This window comes from Erpetoichthys calabaricus, chromosome 12, assembly GCF_900747795.2.
Source record: "Erpetoichthys calabaricus chromosome 12, fErpCal1.3, whole genome shotgun sequence".
NCBI classification, from domain to species: domain Eukaryota; kingdom Metazoa; phylum Chordata; class Cladistia; order Polypteriformes; family Polypteridae; genus Erpetoichthys; species Erpetoichthys calabaricus.
Window position 1 is genome coordinate 32,691,803 of NC_041405.2, and position 25,764 is coordinate 32,717,566.

General features: G+C 39.5%; 1 protein-coding gene across 1 annotated transcript in view; it reads right to left on the reverse strand.

Annotated features, from left to right (window-relative positions):
* LOC114662059 (heme-binding protein 1-like) overlaps positions 1 to 25,764 on the reverse strand; it is a 47,964-nt gene continuing 22,200 nt past the window's right edge. Inside the window, exons 2-4 of the mRNA XM_028815367.2 lie at positions 3,801 to 3,939; positions 1,495 to 1,675; positions 1 to 806 (exon numbers count right to left, since the gene is read on the reverse strand). Of these exons, the coding sequence (XP_028671200.1) occupies positions 629 to 806; positions 1,495 to 1,675; positions 3,801 to 3,939 (498 nt within the window). The 3' untranslated portion in view covers positions 1 to 628. The remainder of the gene's footprint in view (positions 807 to 1,494; positions 1,676 to 3,800; positions 3,940 to 25,764) is intronic.

Below are 25,764 nucleotides of genomic sequence, written 5' to 3' on the forward strand. Positions count from 1 at the left end.
TTTGGTTTTCTGATTATTGAAAATGTTTATTGTAATTGAATTTCAAACGGAGCTGGCAAGGTTAACAAGATACAACTGGACATAATGAACAATCAGCTAGACACTATTTCTTCCTGAGACAGTAAATAACAATTAATTCTTCATACATTTTCACATCATTGCGTGGAGTTTTCAATTTTTCAGCTTCTACATTACCCATCCTCACACAAAAAAACAAAACAAGTAAATCAAAGCCTGATTGCAGGCAGTGTGGTCGCCCTGTTTTAGACTGTGTGCTTATATTATTAGGCATGAGGGTCACTTTCTTCTAAAATGACCACTCAGAGCACCTGAGAAGCCTTTCTGGGTAGGGGTGAAATTTGAGGTGACATTACACAGGGCAGGGAGTGTGGCCTTGTTGATCCACCCAAAAAAAATGTTTCATTTACCCTTTAACCTTGCTTTCCCACAACCTTTCAACAGACTGTCTTGAAAAGAGTTTGGAGAATTGATATATCCCATCTCAACAGGAACCACACCCCCCACACTTGGTCACAGGTATACACATGCACAGAGAGACACACATGCACACGTATGTGCTCTCACAGCTATGGCTGTCATTTTGTTGTCAGATTTATTTCCCCCTAATTTACGGCTCTTCCTGCAGGAGCCACACCTCATTGCGACGTCCATAGGGCTTCATGGGAGGATCATAACCATTACACAGATACTGATTTCTCTGGTAAGGTGCACCATCTCCCAGCACAGTCATTAGGCGGTTTGCATGAAATCGGTAATCTGCCTCTTTTGCATAGCCTCCAAATTGCCTGCAGAGATGAAGGGAAATGAAAAACAATCTTAACATCGAAAGTAGTTTTAACTGGGTATGATGGGCAAGATCTGCACCAGTGGCTATTCAGGATGGACCAAATGGACAGGACAACAATCTCAACAGCGGTCATATTCAAACAACCTATACACCAGGGCCATTGTGGCAGAACAAAACAAAGTTAGGAGTGACAGAGGCTATACCTCGTTTTTCAGGGGCTGGTCATGACTGACCAAGACATTTATTGAGCAGTGTGAAGAGTTTATATGAAAGTGGCCATCACACTAACCAGAGCAGACAACGTGTTGGTTACATCCTAGAAAGTGTAGTGGCAATGTAATTAAGTGGCTTCTATAGTGCTCAAGGCCCTTTACGATCAAGATTAGGTCTGGGCTGGCAAGGACATTTTGATCCAATAGATGGAGCTCTAGGTTGACCGGGATGGAAGTACAAGGGTTGCGTATAAAAGGCAGTTCTAGGCACAGGGCTTATAAACTTGGAGTAAGGAGCATGAGTGGGCAAGTACTCAACTACCAGGAGAAAGAGGCCAGAGGTGGTGAGAAGGTATGGGAGATATTTGGAGAAGTATTACTTGGGGAATATATGCATGAGGCAGCCTAGATTGGAACTTAGTGTGGGAAAACTCTAATGTAAGCCTAAGGAAAAACAAGTACTCATATACTCACGTGGAATAAACAGTCATTCCTGGCCGGTCTTCAATCCGGATGCCCTCGTCTATTGGCTTTGGTGGTTCCACTTGAAATTTAGTGGGAAGACGAAGCCCGACCTTTAGCTTCCCTGACAAGGAGCCATCTGCCTTTGGGAAAGTAATCATGGACACTGGGGCAGTCATTCCCATCCCAACACCTGAAAAAATTGAACACAGTGAGAAGTACAGTCAGAAAAATGAGAGAACACAAGGCGCCTCACATCCGCTTCCATGAAAGCAGTAAATGATCTCTGCAGTCTTAGCCATCACCTTTCCTGTTAACCACTTCTTAACAGTTTGTCATCTTTTAAAGGACAAAAATACAAGTTTGTCCTAAAACACCCTAGATTGTCTTAAATAAATATTTATCATTGTTAAGTGCTTCCAGAGGACACTAATTTTAAGGGAGACGAGTAATCTTCACAAAAACCACCATCTCTAAGACTGCCTCAAAATGCTGAAGCTAGTTCTCACTTTCAATGGCAACTGAAATGATCAAACAACATCTGGTGTTATGTCTTTGGAAGTGACTTGACCTGGCAGCAAGCAGAACGTCATTAGCGTGTTCTATGTACCCATCACTTGTTACCCCACTGTCAACCATGACATGGTTACAAGGGATCCTGTACAGCCAAACTTTTATTTTATTAATGTTTAGCAACAATGTCTACTACTTTATATTTATTATATATATATATATATTTATTATATAAAGAATAAATATATATATATTAAAAAAACATGACATTTTTGAACATATGCAGTGGTACATGCGCAATTGACTATTTTGTATTTCAGTCTTTTTACGAACTACCATTTCAGCCATCAATAAATGATGTGAACATATGTGACAGTGTAACCTCAGAACTTTGACACATTTAGAAAAATTCCTAGTGAGGACAATCAATTTAACAGACACTTGTTGAATATAAACGTTGCACAAGCCCTCGGTACGAAAATTAACAACGCTTAGAAAGGCTTGTGTAACAGTAAAGATGGAAGTCAAAGGAGTTCCTCTCAAAAATCACCTTTAATATAACACAACTTACCTTGAAGAAATGGTGGCTTCTTTTAGATCAGCACTACACCTTCACAACATAACTAACCATTTCTCTTGATTTTGCTCCCACACTCACCCCTACCACAAACGTCACTGCCCTACCCCACTCCACCCTCAAAATGCTTTGGGTTGAACTTGCCTAATTGCCAGATGATGATTCACATCATGCTAAAAGGTACTTTGGTAGCCACTTCTCTTCTTTCATTTCCAAGTATAAATACAGGCATGAGTGAAGTCCACTTACGAACCAGTCGACCATATGAACCCTCCTAATATAGTAACCCTGCTGCATTTTCAACCATCTGCTCCTCCTCCCTTGTAGGTTGACTCTGCATAAGAATGTAAGACAACCAGAGAAGACTAGGTCATTCGGCTGGCTAATAGCTACACTGTCCAATATGGACTACCTTCTAAAAAGTTGTCAAGTCTTCAGTTTCAACTATGTGCCCTGATAGTTTGCTTGAGATTCTCAAGTTTCTCTGTATGAATAAGTGCTTCTTGCTACAGTCTAAAATGGACATCCTTCTCAACTTCCAACAATGTGTTGCGCATGTGATTCACCATTTACTTGGAACATTTCTGAAGGGTCTCCTTTACTCAATGCTTTCAAGAATTTTAAAGATCTAGATTGGGTTCTCATGTAGCCTGTGCTGCTTAAGTCAAAACCATGTCATTCCCGCATCCTTGCAGAGTAGGACATACCCTTAAGTCCGGGGAGGGACTTCGTTGCTCACCTCTTCAGCTTCTAATGCTGGGAGGTCTTTTTTGTAGCTCATTGACCGGAAGTACACCCACAACTCCGCATACAGTCTCACTACTGCATTACACAGTCTAAAGCATAACATATCTTGATTTATTTTCAAAAGCTTTTACAACATCTGACATCCTTGATAAAGAATGTTCGGTCAACACAAACCCCCAAACCATTTTAAGAGGAAGCCTGTGCATTAGCACTTTGTACTTTTCCACTTTATCTTCATTATGTAAGTGTTCATCCAGTTCTGAAAAATTGTAACTGTTTTTCCAATCTCTTATGAATTTGATGCACTTCGAATTTTGATGCCATTTTTGCATTTCACCAGTTTACTTATCATCATTGTCGTTAATATAAATTAAAAAGAGCAGTGGCCTGAAGCACATTTCTTACTAACTGTCGCTCAACATAAATAGCATTAATCATACAATGTAACATCAGATTACATTAAAGACTTTGGGGTCCCCACCTTTATCGTTGCTGCCCCCCATGTACTTAAGCAGCTTAAGCACAGCCTCCCTCGAAGCCTCGTCAAATGACCGACTATCGGTGTCCACACAGGCAAACTTCCCTCCATCGTAGCGACGCACTTCGTAGTTCACATCTTCCTGCAATAAATGACAAAGTGACATGAAGACCCTTCGGTGTCATGGTGTAAGATGACAGGTCAGCAGAGACCTCTGGCACAAAATATTCAACATATTTTAGTCTGGTCTACATCACCAGGACAGATCCTTGTAATCTCAAGGCAAAAAGATTGGATACATGCAGAATACAGAGTGTAAACCACATTTTAGAAGGATGACAATGAGGAAATTCTTTGACCGCAGTCCTTTGCGCCACACAAACTCCACATAGTAAACATTAAAATTCAACAGTACGTTATTTGATAAATAATCTCTAATGCTATTTTCATTGATTTCTGATACAATTACATTATGTTCTGCTACTCAAAATGGATGAACAGGGAAGGGGAACCAAGATTTCCAGTAGTGTGTTGGGGGGCCAGATGACCATGGGAGAAAGACCAACCCAAGAAGGCCAGAGGAAAGGTGAGAGAGGAACTCCTTCGGGTCATGTGTTCCTCCTAAAGAGGTAAAAAGCAGAGAAAAGGACCACCAACTGGTTCAGAACTCCTAAGAGTCTTAAGAGACTGCTTTAGGATTTGATTCTTGTCAGAGGAGCCCCCTGCCCCCATGAGAACACACACTATAAAAGTCATTTGATTTAACATGGTTGGCATCTGTCGGTCTTAAAAGTTTCTGCGCAGGTAGTGAACCGCTTTAATAAAGTAACAACTAGTCATGTCTCAGGTTAAAGATCTAATTGAAGGTCTTGTGTCTTAGGTTGCCAAGCACCTCCTAGTGGTCACAACTGAGAAGTAACATACAGCAATAAAACTGAAAAAACCCAATCCCAGATGACTAAAAATGAACAACAATAGCCATGTATCCATTGGAGTTATGCACAAAACAGAAGCAATACTTCTGAAAAGTCGACAAAACACAAATGCAAACTGTCTAGGTTTCCATTGAGTGATTTTGGACAAATAAAGTCTACAATGGCCCTGTTCATTTTCAGTCAGAGGTGATGACAGCAAGTGAATATAATAAAGGGAAGGCGAACTCCCTATACGTGGCAGGGGCCATGTATTTGGGAATTCTTTGAAACTGTAAACAGTGATTTTACTGAGGAACTATGGGTACAAAATGTTAGGATGAGCAGCTCAACATTCATGGAATTATGCAGCTCAACAGGCCCTCTTATGTAACCACTGCTGTAGTATACACGAGGGAGTCAGTCCCCGACCAAGAAGCGCAGAGCCATCGTGCTTTATAAACTGGCTACCTGTGTAGAGTTCAGGGTTGTTTCTGGGTCTTTTGATGTAAGCAAAACCACCATTCTCAGATGTACATGGGGTGTGTCAAGCCATATGCTCAAAACTAATGAGGGAACACATCACTTCACCTGATGTGGAAGAGGCACAGCACTTTTAGCAGCGCAATTACAAGGCACACAAAATACCTCACGTGTACGATGCAATCGATGGCTCACATACCCCTATTCGGGTACCAAGTGATGGGTATCTTTTTTAAAAAAAAAAAACAAATACAGGAAAGACTGGACATCTGTTGTTCTGCAGCCGGTTGTTGACAACAGATTAATGATCAGATACATGTGTGTTGGGTTCACCTGGTAATGCTCATGATACAGCTGTATTCACCACATTAGATTTCCACAGGTATTTGAAAATTTGGCGTGTCACGTGACCTAAATGCAAAAAAAAAAGTGTTTCCATTGCAGTTTTGCTAATTATTGCTTTGTCGATTCGCTTGAAAAACCATTTTTCAAAATTCATAAGTTTCCATTGCCAGTTTTTTGTTTCACGATTTCAAAATGCGCATTAAGGAGGTTAATGGAAACGCAGATAATAACAACAAATATTGTGACATTCAAAAGTGGGTCTGTTCATTCTGAAGATGTGCCACAACAACTCACTCCAACCATCAACCTGCAATGTTGGCACCAGGCACAATAAATCCATGGACTCCAAAGTGCTTCAGACATATCCTGGTCCTCCCTTCAGCAAGAAGGTATATTCATCAGATCAGACCGCATCTTCTGATTTCTTACGGACAGGACTAGAAATCACTTCACTCAACAGATGCTAAAGCTATGATAAAAAACATAATTGTGACTTCTGCAACATCCTTTTAGGAACCATAGTTATAATCTGCAATTAGTTAGTTAACTGACTATAGCCCATATTTGTCATATCATACTCAACTGGCCTGTCCAGTTTTGATGGGAGGACTGCTATTGGCCAATAATTATGGGGTGATCGCTCATTCTCTGTACAGTAGTTACAATTGTTTATCAGCAAAGATAATCTCATTTGTTAGAACATTGATGCACACTCCTATACCATGTCCAAACCCAATATATCTTCAATGTAGCCCACTCACCCCCTGAATTGCAACATACATACAAACGATCGACACCCGACTACCCATGTTCAATTACACTACCTACAAATGCGGTGGTGTCACCAATTCAAGGGAAACATGCATATTGGCCACTCAGAGTAACACCCCTCCCAGCCTGTTGTGCCTTACTGACTTGGAGCTTCGGTACATATAAACCACATATTAAAACTACTGAAAACACCAAAGAGGTATGGAAATGCAAAAAAAAAAAAAAACAAAAAAAACAACAGGAGTCAATAAAGCTGAATAAGATTGGGCACGGCAGCAGTACACAAATGACCATGAAGAGGAACGTAGAAAAGGCAGACTATTGCTATTAGTGCACACTACATGAGTTATTAGTGCTATTAGTGTACTAAATGAGTAAGTAGTACACAAATGACAGCCTGTGCTCACTGAAAAGGTTCATCTACAGGGGTGGGACAGCTGAGCTGCTGACTCAGAACGTTTAGAGCAAAGCTGGTTTATTTGACACTTAAAATACGTTCACATAACTGGGCACAGACTGCAAAACACCTGAGAGATCCTCTGTTGTGCCAACATTGATGTCTACTCTTGCCCCGCAACCCCCAATTCCAGGGTATCGCTCTGAAGGCACAAGTATGGTCTCCACGTTTAGAAGAATGTTAAACCTATTCAGTTCCCACCTCCAACTCTGTACGTGACCCCTCAGAGTGAACCTTGTAACCCAGTCTGTGTAAAGACATCCATCAAATGAATGATCAATAACCAATGTCAATTTTGCAGTTTTGGTTTCTATCTTGCATCCAGTGCTACCCAGGATATGTCTACTACTGGATCAAGTGAGGTTAGAAAATTAATCAATGGACAGTGTGAGAAATAGTAATGGCTGAAGTGAATTGCATCTGAAATTTACTGTCACAAAAATGGGCCTCACTCCCCCTCTCTCTCTCTCACACACACACAAATGAAGAACACGGAAAAACAGAAAACATTGTGGTGGAGTGGCAGCACATATGTTCAACAGACACTCATATCCTTTCCTTTTCTGAATTCTATTCAGAAGTCCTCAAGTTCAAGGAGCAGATGCCCGCCCAAACCAGCACTGCTTTGCCCTCATGTTCTTCCACTATGAAACTGTGACGTGGCTTCACCAACGCTGTAATTTATGCCGCAGTATAATTTGCTTGTTGAAGGACACCACCCGTCCACTTCACTTGGCCTGACAGCGTGAAGAGGCTTCCCTCCCGCTGGCTCCCCTGGTGTGCTGGTTAATTGCCACTAATCTGCCCTGTTTAATAAAGGTTTTCATGCTAATTACAACACAGAGGGCTCCTTTGTCAGCTGAATGCACCACCACCGAGGGGTTGGCTGCCTGGCCTGGAAAAGCTGCGTCTTGAAAATAATCCTTAAGTAAAAGAGTGAGCACTTGATCCCTGAGCTGTTCTCTGCTCAAGAAGAAAGTGATTCTGTTGAAAGAGGCAGCCAGCCCCAGGTATCCAGTTGCCCGGCCCTGTAAAGTCTCCCTGTCCTGTACACCTCATCACACCAGTCAGGCTAATAGTGGTGACTATGTAATTGCTGGGGTCTCTCAGCAGCTTGCACACCATAATTATAGCATGAAGGCAGTTGGAAGCAGCAAGGCCGGGTACTCTCGAAGTGCAGCAGACATGCTGTAATTACCCACCGAGTTATGAAAGGTAAACTCATCAAGGAGAGAGACACAGAGAGGAGATGTCACTGGGAAGCTGTGGGCCAGAGGGTCCTACTGCCAGAACAGAAACTCACCCATACCAATGAACATGGCACATCCAAGCGCACTGCCAAGGCCTCTAGATAGAACAGGTGGTGTTAACTCTTTAAAGCTGGAATATCAGGTTGGATGGTTGGTTTTAGAGAACAACACAGCAGATGTGACTAAGTAGCAGTTTGCACCAATACAGCAAGGAGAGAAAGGCTCTAAATTCTCAAAGAGCTGTTTGCCTGTTTCAAAATTAAACTAATCTGACAGAAATAAGAATTGAAAATGCTGACATTTGGTGGTTTGAGAAGGTGGGCTTGAAAAATTGCTGTTTTTAAGAGACTGGGGGGTATAAGGAGTGTAAAATGGGAAGGAAGGACACCTCTTCTCCAGTACAAACTAAAAAAGGACTACATACAAGACAAGTTAGCTGCTAGTGCTAGGCAGGAGACGAGAAATATGAATTCATACAAGCGTTACAGCCTGAGAGAAGAAAAAATACTAATAACTTATCATGCCGAAACTTAGTGGACCTGGGAGAAGGGCAGATAAAGCAAGAAAACTCATTTATTTTCCAGAACTATTTATTCCAATACAGAGCTGCAGCAGGCCCAGAGCCGAACAAAAGAATTTGCGCACACAACACTGGAGCCGGTTCCAGTTCACTGTAGGGCATACTCACACATACCAATCCATTGTAGAGTCACCGATAAAGTTAAGATTGTCCATCTTTGAGATGTGGGAGAAAAGGTAGAGCATTTTGGGCGAACAGAAACAGACATGGGGGAGAATCTGCAGTATCCACACAGGCAGAGCAAGGTCCTGGAGCTGTAGAGCTATAGCTCTAACCACCACATGCCAACCAAGTCATTTTGAGTCCTAATTTCAGAACAAAGGCACAAGTAGGTAATGACTTCAAAACCAGAAATAAGGAATTTATTAGTCCAGAAAGCTGTATGTGGTCATCCTAGAAGCTAAATGTTGAGACTGGTTCCATACAGTGTGGAACATTTGCGGCTAACACTCGGCTCAATGGAGGGTTTCATGTATTTATGGATGGTGGAAACCACCGATTAGCCTTTGATGCACATTGCACTGGTACTCCCATGGTGCTCCTCTGAGCATTTAAGATTTTCTCCAATAAACACATCATCCCAATGCCACATCTATATGGTGACCTTGTACCACAACACATTAAAGCAAACATGGTATCCTAAAAAGCCAAATAATATGGAGCCTCCCAAATCAGTTTTTCATATAACAGATTAAAACAGCATTTAGTCATTCTTGATGTGCTGTGAAAAGAGACATTCTGATGTCACTGTGATCTAGGGTTTTGCAAATTCTTAAAAATTTTACATCATTTCAAAACATTGGCTACGTACGATACCATTGCTTCTTTGAGAGACAGAGAGATGCTTGTGGTTTAATATTAATTAGCTGCCTTACTCTTGTACCACAGAAAGCATCTACACTGGCTGGTGGGGGAATGGTGTACAGGCGTCTTAGCCAAGGGTGCAGGAGTTAGTTTTGCTGTCTCACAGACCGTAACACTCGGCACTAGTGTTCATCAACAAATTTCGTCAAAGCTTTTTTCGCATTTGCCCTTGTTTGTTGAATTATTTACTGACGGTTTAAGAGAATTTGTTTGTTTTTTTTTAAATACTCGAGCCTCATAATGCTTTGAGAGGCCAGTGCGATGTCCTCCAGAGATGTAACAGCCAACATTGATGGGACTTCCCCCTGGGTATATAATGCTGATCATTTGCATTACAGACTCTATGGGACGAGTTATCAATGCTTGTCGCCAAATGTACAGGTCGATCTCTGAGTTCCAAGTCAACATAAGAGGAGGCGGCATGTGCCCTATGCATGCATAAAAATTAGTCACGTGCAGATAAAAAAACAACCTTTGAAGGAGCACACCCCCAACAGAGGAGACTATGAAATAATAATAACAAAAGATTCATTACTATTTACAAGACGTATATCTTTTTGATAGAAGAAAAAGTGCAAAGCATCAGCACAGACAGTTTGGAGGGCCTTCAGCACGTCTTCAAAAAAAAAAAAAAAAAATAGAACAAGCCAGCATCATGATACACCACTCTGAATATTCTGCCTTTAAAAGACCTGCATATTTTTTTCTACAATTTCAGCATTTCCACTTTGTGTTGACGAAATCTTTTATTGTGCGTCTCTGACTGTATACTTTCTTCTTTGATATCATGGAGGCACGGTGGTGCAGTGGTTGGTACTGCTGCCGCACGGCTCAGGTCACCTTTTTGGCCAGAATAATGGGTCAGATGTTTCCCTAACCCTCAGGGACACTTTAAAGACAACTGCAGCATTATAGTCCAGGCAAATCTAGTTCAGTTACTCCTTCCCCATTGACTTTAATGCAGTTCGCCAAGTTCGGCAAATATTGCGAACATTTCTGCAATTTCAGGGAACTTACAGCAAAGCAAACTTGGCAATGTTCGCTCATCACTATTCAGCACGTTTCTGTATTTGCTATATTATTACAAACACAACTTCGTCAATTTTTTTTTTCTACCATCTTCTGGGGGGAAAAAGTCACTCAGCATGCATTATTAGAAAAAAAAAATTTTAATAAATCTGTACTGCATGCTTGTGACTTGGCTATAGCGCATAATTAGCCTTTTCTTATCATATGTGCAAACAACATGTAGCAAAAACCACATAAAGGTGAATGATATCGGTACTGGCTTTTTAAAAAAAAAAAATGCGAGTCCCTGCTTTGATATATAGCATGATCAATTTATTATCTCATGTACACAGTACAATTACAATAGCGGATTAAAGAGGACAACAGACTGTTGGGAGCAAGTGCCGGTAGTGCTTTGGCACACCTACCACATGACAAACCACCTGGACTGGGGACCCGAGTGCAGCGGGTGACACCTCAGCACCATACATAGTATGGGCTTTTGATTTATTTTTTTTTTTTTTTCACATGCTGGCTAGAGATGCCATAGACTGTAGAAATAATAAAAAAAAATTGAAAGGTTTATTCTTCTTTAAAGTTACAGCAAAGACTTAAAAGGCAACGTTTAAGTGATGTTACGCAAAGAAAAGAAATGAGCTATAACTACATCCCTGACGGTCACCTCTCCTTTTTTGTGGCCATGGAGAACGCCCTGACTGCTGCTCTGATGTTTCAATGGGCTCTAAAGCAGGTCATCTCACTATCGTGACTTCAGCACTTTTGCTCGTTTCAGTCCGGTTCGTCACTTGCTGACCCTCCTAACTTCTGTAGCCTGTTCCTTCTCCCATGTTTAACCCTTGCATCTTTTTGCATGTAGAGCCACATGGGGTTTTCTCCTGTGACCATCATTGGCTGTGGGGAGCCTTGTTAGCACAGCCCTCAGTTTTAATTTGCAAAGGGTGAAGTCCACTGCCTGCTGACAAAAACAAATGCCAACTTAGATATTTGAGCTTATAGATGTGCCACAGCTGATATACTATAGTATTTGCCTGCAAGTAATGCTTGAAGTAGAACCAAATTACTGGTAGTACTCCACTTAGCCCACGTTTTGTTCCTCCTCTCAATTATTTTCACATGATGGGCTGGGGAGAGGCTTCCCCTTGTTGGATGTTGGAGTGTGTCTATATTAGTGTACGATTTTGAAAGGGGGGGGTCCACTTGAAGCTCAACTACAGCGCACTCACGCAAAACTTGCCAAGAACGCAAATCTCATGCATAAACTGCTGCAAATGCCAGTGCCTGACATCAATGTCTTGTTATGTGCCCAAGATTAAACAAAAAAAAAAGTGACAGGTTAAGGAAATGTGTGCAAACTTTTGGAGCCAATGGATGATTTTACAACAACAAAATGTCCAAACAATCAGTGATTGACAGCATCATCGACAATTGGCTCAGCCCTACTGTGATCCAGCCCAGTCTGGTTATCAGCCTGTATGGTGAGCCTAACAAAGTGCCACCCAATCCTTCACCTCATGTAATAGCTTTTACTACACAGCCGTATAATATGAGGAGTAGAAATAATTTTCACTTGTGGTAGTACAGGGGGTCTGGAGCAAGAGAATTATGAATAAACTGACAGACACACGCTTGAGCCAGCGTAAGCATGATGGGTGATTCCATATATGTGTAATTTATGTATGTGCATTTTTATAAAATTGAAGAACTAAATTACATGAAAATATGCCTAAGATCCATTAAAGTCATTACTGCTAGTGGCAATGGTGGCTGAAGACCACCACCTGGGAAAGACCATTTTTCTGAAATAAAACCTCCAACCGTGTCTTCTCACTGCCCTTACTCCTCCAATTCTCCAGATTTTCTGTGAAGAATTAATTTCCCTGAATTCTTCATAATTACTGTTAAATATTTTACTTTACTGAATTAGAATTAACATACAAAAGACACCAGTGCAGTGCAAATAATACTGTGTCCTGAAGAGAAGCTGTTAATTCACACCCTTCCACATCAACTGGCTGCTTTAATAACAGACACTGTGAAAGAAAGAGGAAAAGTTAAATCTTATAATTAATTCATTCCTGTGAATAAAACACAAAAACACTTTGTTAAACGCCGCTGAAAAAAGTGAACCAAACTGAGACAGGGAATGATTTTGCTGGAATTTAAATCAGGTCCATATTTACTGTCAATTTTAAACTATACTATAGAGACTTTTACTTGTGTGTCTCCTGAAGACCAGTGACAGTAATACAATACCAGCAACAGACAATGAATTCAACACAGTGACCAGATATAAAAAATGCACAAACAATATAAACAGCAGCAGACAACAGGAAGCAATAATAAATAATAAGAGCAGGAACTGCAAAATAACCATTCACCCCATTTCTAAAAATGTTGAATTTAATGCCATAGCCTTACAGCATTAAGTACAAGATCACATCTGAAGGTAGTTAGCCAGGCACGGTTTATAAGAATGCAGTGTTGCAGCTTCCAGGTGTCATGATGTGGAGGCAGTGAAGTTGCTGTGACCCATCTGCATCTCTGGAAGTTAAGCCAAGCTACCTGCATGTCATGTATTAATACAAGTCATTCCGATTTACTGGTAGACCACAGTCTGCAGGACAGGACACCATTTTAATTGTTCAAAAGTTGTTTTCACTTATGAAGCCTCACAGATGGGGAGAGTGCCATGTCTCTCTGCAGTCCACAGTGAGACTGGGAATGTTGAACTTCATCACTCACACAAAGTCCTGGAGGGCTGCCACATGACCTAGTTTACACCTACACCAAAAACACTAATGGACTGGTACTCCCTGGTGAGTTCAATTCTTCTTCTGCCCAGTTTTGCCAGAATAAAACGCAGATTCTCAATGACAGTAAAACTAAAAATGGATCAAATGAATTAGGCACAGCCTGAGCTGATGTGGAATCAATACGGTGCTGGAAAAATGGATTTGTGCCCATGGTGACTAAATAGCATCGGGTAGGTCCTGCCAAACATTTATGTTGTGCACCTGCTATTTTACCTCACCCTAAAGGTGTGCTGTTGGATAGAGATACTGGGGCAGTGTAGGCCAATACAGCAAACTGAACTCGCCGCCATGTTAATGGCACCATCTTGAAATGATGCGCGTTTTGTGACATGATGCATTAACCAGTTAAATTGCTCTTCAGAATGAGCCATACGGGGATGCACAAGGTCAGCCACAACCTTTAGGTACACTGTTAGAATTACACCACTTTATTTTAAGACCACTACTGGAAACTGTACCAACATGCAGTGATGGTTGATTATTGTGAACGTTTGGTAATGCTTCTGTTCTACTCAGAGACAGAAACAGTGTTTTGTGAATTAAATACAAGTGACAATTTTCAAAACCGAAGGATGGGAGATTATTAATTGAGATGAAGTTTTCCACTTAATAAAACCTCTGTGGACATATTGTCAAATAAAACTAAAATCACTTTCCTACATTATTTCATATGTGAAGAGTACATTGTACGTTTCCCAAGGAGCCCAATATAAAAATGCAGCTATTACCCTTTAACCCCACTATATAATTGCAGAACTGAGAACAATGGAGGACCCAATCATATACGGGATGTCAGTCCATCTCAGGACTGGCAAAATTTAAAGTCACCAACTTAACGGGAGTATCTTTAGAATGTCGGATTAAAAAGTGGAGTACCTGGAGGAAAATATAGGCAAACACTGGGGTAACCAGCCTGCGACTTTGGAGTTCGAAGCCATGGGAAAACTTTTATAGCCGGCAACATCAATTTCAAAACCTGAGCAATGTGTTCCTACTCAAAGTGATATGCTCAACATAGCGTAGCTTCATATCACAATTCGTATGCCTAGGATTTTTTTTTTTTGTGTTTTTGTTCCTCTTTCACTTATTACAATGGAAGAAAATAACTTGGCAAACATAAACAAGCCAACCATCTCTGCTGCACACATTTATGTTTAAGCAAGTCATGGCTTGTCCAGCATCATACTGTGTCCAAAACGGAATGCTGCATTGCAGTTTATTAGCAAATCTGCCAAGTATAGGGTGCAGGCACAGTGACCATTCCGAAAGCAGAAACCCCAGTGCAACAACATGAGCTGTGCAATAGGCTGATGTGCCCTGAAACCCTTTACATTTAGGACTTTTACAAGTAAACAGGGCGGCATGGTGGCGCAGTGGTAGCACTGCTGCCTCGCAGTAAGGAGATCTGGGTTCGCTTCCCGGGTCCTCCCTGCGTGGAGTTTGCATGTTCTTCCCGCGTCTGCGTGGATTTCCTCCTGGTACTCAGGTTTCCTCCCACAGTCCAAAGACATGCAGGTTAGGTGCACTGGCGATCCTAAATTATCCCTAGTGTGTGCTGTGTGCACTGAAGTGGGCTGGCGCCCTGCCAGGAATTCGTTCCTGCCTTGCACCCTATGTTGGCTGGGATTGTCTCCAGCAGATATAGCGGGTTGGAAAATGAAAATTGGATATAGCAGGTTGGAAAATGACTGACTGATTGACAGGTAAAGCTGAAAGAAGTTGTGACATAACTATGTTCAAAACAACACTGATGTTTAATATGCAACTATATATTCCCGATTCATTAAAAAAAAGTTTTCTAAAAAGTGAAGATGGAATTCTTATAAAAAAGGTTTTATTTTTTTACTCATTTTTACAATCCATTCATATCCTGATTATGCTTTTCTTGACAGGGCTGTGATTAGCATTTATCTGGGTAATATGGCATAAATCCTCAAAATAGCATGAATTTTAAATATTACTTTCCCCAACTTATCAGATGGAATGACACTCCATCCAGAGTTGTGATCGATGGCGGAAGGATAGGTTCCAGCCTCCTACATTCCTGAGTTTATGTTATTTTACAATATTTCCCAGCAACTTGATAGCATCTAGCCCGGGAGTGGCTGCAACCAAAGCTGTCAGGCAAAGGTTAACTCCCTTTATGTGCACAATAGTGCAGACGTACTTCTACTCAAATCTCAGCCAGCTCAGTCACTTCCGTTGTCCATACTGCAGTTGTGATTTTTGTTTAGTGGCAAGAATGTCCAAGAAAAAGAAGCTTAAGTTTCAGAGTACAGATAACTCCATATCTGGACATTGTTGTGTACGTTTATGTCAAGCTTCCAGTAAAGATAAGAAGCTTCTTAGTTTTTAAACATTCCCCTCTGATGCGGAAACCCAATATAAATCAATCGTCGCTACCTGAAAAGAGCTTTACAGTTAGTCCCCATTCCGTAGTTAGCAATTATATACAGGCATATATATTATATATTAAAAAAAAAAAAAAAAAAAGAAAGGATTTTCACAAACCAGGGCCTGAGACAGGGTGGCGACTGTCGAAGAAGGGAGCCATCCTGTTTTGGCACCGGATGCAGCAGTTGTCGACCTAGCACTTCATGAAAACATGTCTCTCAGAGAGGAGAACCTCAAGAAAAACTGAAACCTTTACAATGAAGCAGCGATTTGGCATTCACCATTTGGTGGCCTCAGATAGAGACATTTCGCTTTTTTTTTTTTTTTTTTAACAAGGTAAGACGCCCAGCAGACTCCTATTATTGATTAAGCTTACATACACATTCACCTGTCCCTCAATAAAGTTCAATGACTAACTATTGAAATTCTGCTTTTTTAAAGAAGCCTAATGTAATTGTACATCATAGCTCGTCCATCTTAATATTAGCACTGGAAGTGAAGTGGCTGACTGACAAGAACTCCGGAAGAGAGTGTGCATATAGCCTACTGTGACCCTATATTGGGAGGATTAAATATTTCTTCATAGAACTTGGGTACGTCACCATTAGTAGACAAAAACTTTTGCTTTTACAAAATAAACTTTGCCTTATTATGATACGTATTGAATTATTTAGCCTAAAGATTAGTTATATTTTGGATCTTCCAATTATATCCATGAGCACAGAATTACTCAGTTCTTCAAACTGCTGAGACCCCTAAATCATTAAAGTAAAAGCCCTATACCACTCATTAGTTATCAGAAAAAAATATGAAAAGAATAACAGGTGTAAACCTTGGTAAAAAGTACCAAGAAGCAGTAGCTCCATCTATAATCTTAATCCATTATTCCATACAGTGCAAAAAAGCAACAAAATGTCATAGCTGTAGGATATTATGTCATACTTAGAAGACACAATGTCTTAATCTAATATGCCTACAGTATCATCAGAAATGTAAGAGGAGATGGAACAGTGCCCACAGACTTCAGTTTAGCTACCACCGCAGTCTCAGTCTCTGTGGAGTCTGAACATTCTCAGTCTTTTCCAGTTTTCCTTCTACATTTCAAAGACACTCATATTAGGTTAAATGAATGCATTCACTGGCTGTGTGTGCAAGATTGCTGCGGTAGACTGGGTACCTCATTCAGGGTTGGCTCTTACCTTGCTCCCAGTGCAATCAGGAAGGCTCAAGCCTTCTGCAACTGTAAAATTGAGGATTCAAACAATAGATGGAATAATGGAATTATAAGAATTTTATTCCAAGGAGACGATATAATTAAGACACACTTCTGCTTATTTGGCAGACACTCTTATCCAAGGGTGACTTACACCATTTGACAGATACATTTCCTTTTATTTTTTTCCCCATCCAAATGAAGCACAGGCAGGTGGTTCATGGTCACACTGCCTACATTAATAAGTGAACATGATAAAAACTAGCAAGTAGTTTAAGGTTGCCCAGATTGGCTCCATTATAAAACCAAGAGCTACTCTGTACTAAGCATCTGACAAATACATGCACAAAGTTACACAACAAATGTAATATCCACCCATAATTCTGACCATCTTATTCCTAGCACGGTCGAAAGGAATACCCGCTATGGATCTGCACTTGCCGTTGCAGGTTTTACTCCCTCTGCTCAAAGAAATCTCACTACGGCACTTATTGATTTACCCTCATATTGTACACACACACACACACACACGCACGCGTGAATAGTCAAAAATAGTAGTTTTGCTTTTTTTCCTTTATGTCATTGGGCTTTCTTTGAAATGGTCTTCCACATTCACAGATTATATTGGTCAGGGTTTATTTTTGGTTGACAAGGTATATTCTGTTGTTTCCAAGCCTCCTAAAGCTTGAAAGTGCAACTCTCTTAAAATTGGAATTATCAAGATACTAAGCCAAAGTGTGCATGCAAAACTGTTTGCCTAAAGTCAACATTTCCCAATTTAGTAGCATTTTATCTGGTTTCTTTATAAAGTAAACACAACAAATGTTGTTTTATGATTTCAATTTCCTTCATCAAACTCAATGTCATACTTTATATTTGTCTATACCGATAGTTGCACCTTTTGAGGCAACTCCCATACATTGTGTCTTTTAACCCCCTCTTAATGTTTTACTTGCCCTTGGCATGGCCTCTCTTTTTTAGCAGACAGGCAACACTAATAATGAAGTGGTGACTGCACAGGGGTAGGAATTCCCAAATAGATTAGACAGATTACCTCTTTGCTAAGTCTTGTACTCTTTCTATTTTTCATCTACTTTTGCTTAACAAATCAGGAAAACAATTTGATGTGCTCAGCACAGAACTTTATATTAACAATATCAGTTCAGCACACAATGTGAATTTATCAAATTAAATGCAAGATGCAATGCCACTACTATGCATGAAAATGTTGAACTTTGAAAGCTCAAAGCTTGTGATTTAGACCGAACTCAAAATTCAGAAGAGCCTTCTTTTAAAAAGTTCTGCATTTTGTAATTGTCTGAGTACTGGTTTTGCTCCTGATATCAGATTTAAAATGTAGAACACTTAAAACAGAAATGTTGGAATTCACCCAAATCCTAATAAGCTCTTAAGACTTTTACAAGTGCAACTTGTTCACAAAATTTCAAAACAGTTAATCCATTCATTCTTGGGTTATAATGTTCACTAAATTTTTGTCTTAGACACACAATGACAAAACAGAAAAAACTACAGTAAAACCTGCTAATGTGACCACCCATGTAAGGTGACCAACTAGTCAAGGTGACCACTTTTCTTTGGTCCCTGCAGAAACATTTTATATGACACAATGTTTGTATAAAGTGACCACCTGCCTATTTGACCACTGACCACCTCTCCTTGATCTCCAGGAAGAAAAGCATCTTGTCTATAGTGACCAGATAGAATTAAAAAAAATTTGGGAAAACATAAAAATGAGGTCCCTTTATTCTCTGTAGGTGTAATAAATCATGTTAGAGCTTCTGGAAGGGATAGGTTTCCAGGAAACTACTGGAATAGCCCCAACTCCCCGCTCCTCTGCTTACTTTCGTTTACTCGTGGAATTCTTGTCAACACATGACTATGTTGCTTCTGTGAATTACTCATTTCTTTGAATCTCCGTCTTTGTGCAACTCACAATGTGTGCCATACTGCTGCCCCGAAATTCTCGAGTCGGTTTACCAAGCCAAAAAAGTCGTGGGTGAAAAAATTTATAACAATACAAAACCATTCAGACAATTTGCCATGGACATGCTTGTTGTAAAGAAGCAATAGTGTAAGTAAAATTTATATAGGCATGTGATGTCAGTTTTTAATAATTTTGAACATTAATTTCCTAGATCCTTATCATATGTAGGTACCTCATGAACTTTTTTCCCTTTTTGGACTTCCCTGCTGCAAGCGTCCTAGAATGTGGCACACCAGGACCAGATCTTTCCGGGATAGTATCATCAGAGGCTTCCACAATTTGATTTTGACCCGATTTTGACTTGTACTTTCTTTGTTACATATTGTTTGAATGTTTAATTTTATTTAAAAAAAAAAAAAAATTAAAATTTAAATATTTGTTTTTGCGCTAATATTTAATGTTTTTAATAATTATTACTAATAGTCACATACATAATTTTATTCGTACAATTCGTTCAATACGGTTTCTTGAAATTTTTCACTGTATAAATGGAAAATTTCCATTTTTTTTCAATATTAGTACTTTTGTTTTACCTTGTTTGTTAGTAATAAATAATGTATTCATGCTTCCCTTTGGATTTTTATTCTGCAGAGTCTTGATTTTTCCTTCCATTTGTCCTTCTTTGGTTAAGGTGGCCATTTTAGGTTGGTCCCTTGAGTGGTCACTATAAGCAGGTTTTACTGTATTTGTATAAAATGCTCAAAACATGTTCAAAGCATAACAGTATGTTTTTCATTAAAAAAAAAAAAAAAAGTTTACTTTTTCATGAAAACAATACTTCCTCAATATATGAAAAATGGCTAAATTAAAAAATGTAAAAACAAATCTGATGGTGGAGGATGAATTATGAACAAAACATTTGCTTTTCAATTTTGTCTCTGTTACTCCTCTAAGTATTTTAACTTGCCACCCTTTCTGAGGACAGTTCCTGCTTCCCAACTCACCTTTCCATCTTTCATCCCTGCCTGATATTTTGATTGTCTAACAATCAATTAAGATAGGAGAGTGAAAGTCACATGGGCAAATGAACGCCAGATTAGAAACATGTCTAAGACGAAACCAGGAAATCAAACATCAAAACCAGTGCGTATACCCTGAGCAAAACACTTTTAAATGTATCCACAAACTTGGACAACAAGTTATCCATGAAGCCAGCTTTTATGCCAATGAGCCAATGATATCACTCTGCGTAAAATGTTGCCTAGCAACCAGTGAAGTCATCCATCAGCATGGGTGCTCAAAATGGCAGCATCTCTAACCAAAATAAAATGGTGTCATAGTGATTCAAAATAAACAATTTCTATAATGTCATAAGAATTCTTACTAAAAAATTAATCTTAATAAATAGACAAGTGTCTGTAGTTACTAATTGTCTGTTGTGCAACAGCTGGGACATTGCATCGCATTTGTCGTCCCAAAAGATGGCTCACCACAAACGTTAGCACTGCTTTCATGAATCCTGTACCAAATGGCATAAACTGCATGTGCCCATTAGTTGGAATAACACGTGCAATGCATTTCTGCATTACAAAATACATGGTGCACTGAAAACATTAAAACCAAGGTCTACGTTGATTACTTAGATTTCAATCTCCTTAGATGGATTGCACAGTTAGTAAACAAATATTTGGAATATTCATATTAAAAAAAAAATGCAGAAAACCACCCACAACCTCTAACACTAGGAAATAATTACAAAATAAATGCAATCATAACCCTTTGCTTGCTTCTTTACAGATGTACTTTTAAATATTTTCAGACTACAAACCCCTTCTACTGTACTTTCTATGGTGATGCTAATGCTTTAACTTGAGAGTAACTACAAAATGTTACCCATATCACAAAGTTAACTTACTATCACGCTCCCCACTCTAAGCACTACATAACCCTCTAACTTCTGTGAAACACTTATTCTTTAAAGAATCACAAATGTAATGGAAGAAGAAGAGATGGTAACACTACTTGAACGGATACTTCGGATACTTCAATTTGGTACCTAGAATTTGAAGGGGGCAGCATGGATTGATTTATCACCAACTTACATTTACCTAAATCACCTAAGAGCATGTACACGGAGTTTAGGGAGTAAACAATACTCACCCTGTGGGAATCTATTCTAACCCAGGGAAGAATTTACAAAGTACACAGCAGATATGCCTGAGCAGGGCTGAGCCAAGTTATTGCTGCTCCACAGTTCCACTCCTATTCCTGAAGACAGCCGTGTCTCTTCTCTCTCTCTACTCACTTAGAGAAGCTCACTTCTCTGTTAGCCTTTATGTTTCTCTTTTCAGGAACAAATCAGAAAAAATAATTCCTTCATATCGGCTACAGAATCTTGATGGGAGACATTTAAATCATCCAGTTAGATGTCAGCTTTGTGCACACAGTGGTCAACACATCTGTAGGCAGGAGTCTCCTAGTAATGGGAAGCATGCAACATGGGCATGCAGCATACAAGCTGAAACATTGCATTACACTTCTGTTACTTAAACTATTATCAATGTCAGCATACTAACAATATGAACAGAGTGCAACAGTTTTTATAATTGTGTCTGACTAACTGACCACAATGGGTCACTGGCCAGAGGTATGGGGATTTACAGCTCACAGCATCAAACCATCCAATTAACAAGAGATGAAACCCAACAAAGAGTTACTTGTTCAGAGAATGGAAAGCCTAGCGGCCAGCCTACTTCTGAGCTTTACTTCAAAGCGTTTGATGACATACGTCCAAATCAATCCTGGCACGGCTTTTGTAGCCTAGTCCTAAGGGTCTCCTTATGGGTGCTGAATTTTTTTTGCTTCATTTTCTTAATTACTGGCCTCTTTGTGCCTTTAACTGGAAAGACATCTTACTTAAATGGCCTTACTCTCTGCTTCTGCATTTATGGTGTATACTTTTATTATTTCACATTATTTGGGGCTGCCTGCTTGATCTTAACAGGTTCCAAAAATGTATTGCTTTCTAGGTTTTAAAAATCATCACCTAATGATGACTGCACAAGTATATTTTATCAATTCCACTCTGCTTTTTCTTAATCTACTTTATTGTATGAATGCAGGAGTCTTTTCTGGTAGCATCAATAATGAGAATGGAATAAATTATTGCCCACTCACACCAGTGACTCTAAAACCTAAGATTTTGTAATGGAGAAAAATGCCTAAAGAAAAATAAGTCAGATACGGGGAAATGAGTCTGCAGTTCATTTAAATATGGCACCTTCGAGAATAAATCCAGTTTGCTGTGAGAAATGTCTAAGGGCAAAACAACACCAAACTTGTCAACTGACTTTGAAGTTGTGATCAACCACACAATGCAGTGCGTTATAAGCACATTGTGAGAAAGTAAGAAATCCTCCATCAAAGCCATCGTCTCTTGGTTTTGATTATTTAAACCCAATTGTTGGCTTTCCCTAATTTTTTGCAAAAAGAGAGACATGCTCTTTCATTTCTGCATTCAGAGCACAACTTTGAAAAGTGCGTTATGTTTTATATATTAAAAAACAAACCACACTAGGTTTAACAATTTTAAAATATTCTTTTTGCTCCTCTGTAATATCTGAATTAACCAATACAAAGAAGCTAATCTACAAAGAGCAGACATGTTTCCACACCAATGTGGAGCCAGATGCAGACTCAGTAGTACAACGATATCATAAACCAAAAAAACATAGGTGTTAATTTAGTCGTCAAGTCTGAATTGGCCAGGGGCGATTGTCTGTGACTGTGTGAATAAACAGGCCCTGTACTAGACTGGCACCTCGTCTAGAGTTAGTTCTGGCCCAGCCAGACACCTGAATGGCATCAACCAGAATTGAGATGACTTGCTATGAAAAATCTGAGCAGAACTGCATAACTGAAGTAACTGAAATGGCCAAAATTCATTGGAGATGAACATAAATTGACTGAAGTGGAAGGTTAGTCTGCTTTATGACTCTGATGCATGTCCTTAAGTGTGCCCTACAATCGACTGGTACCTTTGGGTTTGTTCCTACCTTGCACTTGGATAAGTTACAGCTGCCTTCCAATGGAATAAACAAGTCCACACTATAACCATACGGATGGATGAAATAACTAAATTCCTGGGGGAAAGACAGGAAACAGCCTTAGGCATTAGAAGATTCTTAATATAGAGGCAAACTGCTAACAGGATGTGCATTAAAGCACCGAAGTTAAAAAAAAAAAAAAAAAAAAAAAAAAAAAAAAACGCAGGAAAAAAGTGACTATTACACTGATGACACTTTATTGGAGAAAGTTTCCATGTTAGGTAGGGCTCCAATTACCAAAGTGGACCTCAAAATAATTTCTTGGAATATCTTGGAAAAGTGAATGGAAACCAAGCATAAAGCAGGCTTACAGGAAAAACAACATCCAATGTAGCAATACTGGAATGTGCCCAGTCTCCCAAATGTAAAAGTAGTTACAACTATACAGAGCAATACTGTCCATTTTCCAAGTCTGCTTGTGTTAATACCGTGAAGAGCTACAGAGAAACTGGCCAACAACCAATCAAGGGAGAAGTAAATACTGAACACAGCAGTAAGCAGTCTAGATCATTACCTGGGCACAACATTTTTAATTTTGGCGAGATGGACTTAGAAAAACTATTTAGTTGTGGCATTAGGTTATACAGAGATTTTAGGGTGCACTGGCGTAAAAATGGAAAAAGCATCATTATCACCATCAAACCTGCCTGTCTGTCCGTCCGTCCTCATGGAACAGCTAAGTTCACAACTGATCAGTTTCATTAAATTTTTTAGACAAGTTCAAGGAATTTTATTAAAGCACTTCTACTTTCATTGAGTTACTGTGAGTGTTTTCCAAATGTTACAAAAAATAAAGACTCATTTAAAGGCATTGTTGAATTCTCTAAATTGTGTTAAAACAAAGAAACCTTCTCATAACCACTCATAACCCCAGACACACTTTGACACGATTGTAACATCACAGAGGAACCATTCCCCAATTGCTTTGATACGATTGGGACTTCAAGTGGGAAACTCACCTGTGCTTTGACACGATCGGGACTTCAATGCTATTAAGAAGGAAGTGGTGAGATGGTACGGCACACCAGGGAGGTTGGAATAAGACGTGGAGTTATCCATTATTTGCTTTGAAACAGTTTTGATACTGGTACTGAGGTTCAAAAGCTGGTATTGATACCAAAGTCAAAATTTTAGGACTGATCCAACACTATCACCAGTACAAGTTACTGAAATGCCAGCAGGGTCACAAACACAGCAGGTAATTTGCAGTCTCATCAGCTAACTATGTGAGCCTCTGCAACACCAGGTCACTTCTCTCACCGTTACATTTTATAACAGGTAAGTTAAACTAGTCATGAGGGGAAAGGACATCCCTTAGTGCATCTCTGTATATTATGCATGCAGTCAATAAAAATGTACTCGGCATTTATATCACACTAATTACAACCTCACTGCTGCATTATCTGCAGATTATAATGCTTCAGTATTTCATTGACACAATCATTTCCTGGCAAACATCCATAAAGATGTTGTATTCCTACCTACATAATATTGTAAAATGCTATTAAAAAGTACATCTTTTATATACTCTACTACTAATGTAATTACATTCTATCATCATCCTATTTTTGAATATGATTCATTATGCAAAAATATTCCATAAACAGAAAAGATATAAAACTCAGTGATTAAGTAAATGAACAATAATTTAAAATGCTTCAAGTTTCAAAACAAATTAAGTCTCCGAACACACGCAAATGTTATGTCACGTGTACATTTCCTAACTTCTTTAGGACTGAGCTGCAAAGCCCTAAACACTGAACACCAGTGCAATGAGGAGGGTAACACTTCCAACTGGAGCTTCCCGGTTTACTCAATGGATTGAGAGCCTATAGTGCAGATTACCCAGCCAGACTGCTGATGTGGATCCGTTAACATTGAACCAAATGCTGGATCAGATCTCCGGAGTGCGCTCTTAAGACAACCTTCCTTTATTTCTAGTTTTGTCAGAAGTTCAGACTCATTCAATGTTTAGCTTGCAGACACAATGACAACAAACAGGTGTTTCACAAAGGAAGGATAATTAAAGTCAAATTAAAAATGCTACACAAGCCAGCTCCTACACCCACCAACAGACTGGTTAACCTGTTTAATCAGTTCTGAGTGCAATAGCTGAAGCATGACAAGCAAGACAGGAAACAACCTTGGGGGCTCCAGTTCATTACAGGGCAAGCCCCCTAAATTTAGAGTCACTAATTCACCAAACCAGCATTTACTTGAGATGTGGTATGAAAATCTGAAAAGCCCACACAGACGTAGTGAGATCATTCAAAACTCTAGAGAATGAGAGACTAGTTTGGGAATTGAAAACAGAAGCACGAACCTGTGGGGTAGATGTCAAAAAATTGTTCTTATAAAAAAGGTACAATCCTATAAGTAAATGGATTTTATTTTTGGAATAAGTGGGTCAGAAAATGGATGAATGACTAAAGACTTTTTTGGCAGCTGGAAAAAAAGCAGAGTGTGCAATGAAGACCGGAGCTAAAAAAAGCAGTACATAGTAACTATGAAAACAACCTCCAAAACCCCCAAAAACAATCCAGGTGCCAAATTATCATTTTTCTTTATCATAACAATAGAAGCTTCACATTTTTCTTAGAATTGTCAGAACAGAATTTGTTTTACTTTTCATATGGTCCAAGTGAAACTCAGTGCACTCTGTGCGCCTAACTTTTTCCTGAATTGACTCGCTTCAGCCCCCTTTACACAATTATATTCACACATAGCCACCTGAAGCTAAGCATATGGGTGCAAATGGCGCAAAGTGAGCCACTGTTCTTTGTAGCTCTCTGGCTTGTGTTACTCT